This window comes from Choloepus didactylus (genome assembly GCF_015220235.1).
Source record: "Choloepus didactylus isolate mChoDid1 chromosome 25 unlocalized genomic scaffold, mChoDid1.pri SUPER_25_unloc2, whole genome shotgun sequence".
Lineage (NCBI taxonomy): Eukaryota > Metazoa > Chordata > Mammalia > Pilosa > Megalonychidae > Choloepus > Choloepus didactylus.
In genome coordinates, this window is record NW_023637607.1 from 5645340 (window position 1) to 5647931 (window position 2592).

The following is a 2592-nucleotide window of genomic DNA, read 5'->3' on the forward strand; positions in this document are numbered from 1 at the left end:
ATAAATATCCATGCGTTCATACAAATATGAATAAATGACCAAAAAATTAATGTGCAGAAGAATTCCAAACAACTTATGTAGATACTCAGCCCTTTACTAGGTGGAACAGAACTTCAAGTCCGTAAGTATGGGTGGTGCATGGGGACTTTTTTCCAAAGTGTAAAGTATGGAAAGGGACACAAAAAGAGTAACTTTATAGTCGAGAAACCTGACAAACACAACCTCAAGTCAGATGATAAGGTTAAAATCAGCTGTGATAAATCGCATTGAATGTATGTGACCTGAATATGATGTGATGAAAATGGTAATTTTCTATTGTGGTCTTGCTCCTGTAAACAAATTACCTAAGTCTTATGAGATAAAGACCAGACAAATCCCTAACTGGTGATTGGGGTGACTGTTACTGATGCCCAGGACTGCAAATGCCATGCTGACACTCACTAATATAAAATATCAAAGGATGGGGCAAGCGGAATCAAAATAAGCAACACAGAGGTATCATCCAAGAGGTTCATTCAAAGCAATCACAAGGCATGTTTTTTAAAAATTCAGTTTTATTGAGATGTATTCACATGCCATACAATCCATCCAAAGTATACAATCAATGGCTCATAGTATCATCACATAGTTGTGCATTTATCACCACAATCAATTTCAAAACATTTTCATTACTCAAAAAAGGAGAAAACCCAAATTATCCTGTACCCCCATGCCCCCATCATTGATCTCTAGCATTGGTGCAGTATGTTTATTACTGTTGTTGAAGGATATTAATATTAATTGTAGTTCATAGTTCACAATAGATGTATTTCCCCCTATATATCACTCTATTAACTCCTTGTAATAGTTTCATGCATTCATTCTAGTTCTTGGAAGAAAATTTTTACACTTTTGCTGTTAATTACAGTCATCCACCACAAGATTTACTGTGTTATACAGTACCATGCTTTAACTTCTGGCTTTCCTTCTGGTAACTTATATGATGCTAACTTCTCCTGTTAACCACATTCACACCATTCAGTACTGTTAATTATACTCACAATAATGTGCTGCTGTCATGTCTATCCATTTCAACTTATTTAAATTCAACCTAGTTAAAAATTCTGCACATCTCAAGCAACTAATTCCCATTCTATAACTTCATCTATCTCCTGGTAACCTATACCACAAGGCACGTCTAACCAAAGTAAGAAAATCATATGAAATATACGTGAGAAGCAAAACAGAGTCCCTGCTACCAGTACCAATTCAGAAACCCAGAACTAATGTTCCCATCACAGAATACAAAGAGGTCTTCTGAAAAGTCTTTGCACAGCTCTCTTTACGTCCTTGTTCCGCAGGCTGTAGATGAAGGGGTTCAGCATGGGGGTGACCACAGCATACATCACTGAGGCAAGCATGCCATTCCAGGAAGAGAGTGATGTTTCAGAACTGAAATATACACCAAGGCCTGTCCCATAGAATAAAGAAACCACAGTCATGTGAGACCCACAGGTAGAAAATGCTTTATACTTCCCATCAGCTGATGGGATTGTCAGGATGGAGGAGACAATTCGGGTGTAGGAGAAAAAGATGCCTGAGCAAGGAACAATGCCAAGAAGGCTAGTCACCATATATATCAGTATACGATTAATGAGTGTGTCTGAACAGGCTAGTTTAAGGAGCTGAGCAATTTCACAGTAAAAATGTTGAATTACTGAGTCGGTACAGAAGGATAGCTGCAGGATCAGCAGACTTTGGATGAGGGAGTATGTCAAGCTGATAAACCAGGACATGAGAACCAATAAGCCACAGTGGCAGGAGTGCATGATGACTGTGTAGTGGAGAGGGTGACAGATGGCCACAAATCGGTCATATGCCATGACCGTGAGGAGCAATGTGTCCATACCTCCAAAAACCAAGAAAAAATATATCTGAGTGATGCAGTCTGAATAAGTGATGGCTTTGTTCTGGGTCTGCAAATTCACCAGCATCTTTGGGATGGTTGTGGAGGTGAAACAGATGTCGGCAAAGGACAGGTTGGAGAGGAAGTAGTACATGGGTGTGTGGAGGTGGGAGTCAGAGATGATGGCCAAGATGATGAGCAGGTTCCCAAGCATAGTGACGACAAATATGCACAAAAACAGTCCAAATAGGATTGGTTCATGCTCTGAGCCCTGGGAAAATCCCATAAGAAAAAATTCTGAAATGCTTGTTTGATTTATTTGTCCCATTTTGCCGACAAATCATCTAGAAGGTCGAAGAGAGGAAAGACATGAAATATAGACTGTACAGACTCTAGATTCTCCCTGCTGTTTTATTCCTCCAATTTGAGGCTTGGACATAACAATCTGAACATTACAAAATTTAGGAATCCTACATTCTCTTAATCTTTAAATGCAAAATTTTGTCGTCTTGACAAACCCTGGTACATTGGTCCCTCATTTCTGGCTCAGAATAATCAAATCCACAAATTTAAGAGTGGTGTTGGAAAATAGAGATAAAATGGTTCAAAACTGCTCTAACACACATGTGGAACTTGACATTCCTTGAACCTAAGTAATCTAATCCAATTAACTTCTTGGTATGGAGAAGAACTGGGACTCATAGGTG

General features: G+C 39.0%; 1 protein-coding gene across 1 annotated transcript; it reads right to left on the reverse strand.

The window, feature by feature from the left end:
• Positions 1-1274: 1274 nt before the first annotated feature.
• LOC119525553 (olfactory receptor 7D4-like) lies at positions 1275-2213 on the reverse strand. The gene has a single exon (XM_037824324.1). The coding sequence runs from the start codon at positions 2211-2213 to the stop codon at positions 1275-1277; it is 939 nt and encodes a 312-aa protein (XP_037680252.1).
• Between the last annotated feature and the right edge of the window lie 379 nt (positions 2214-2592).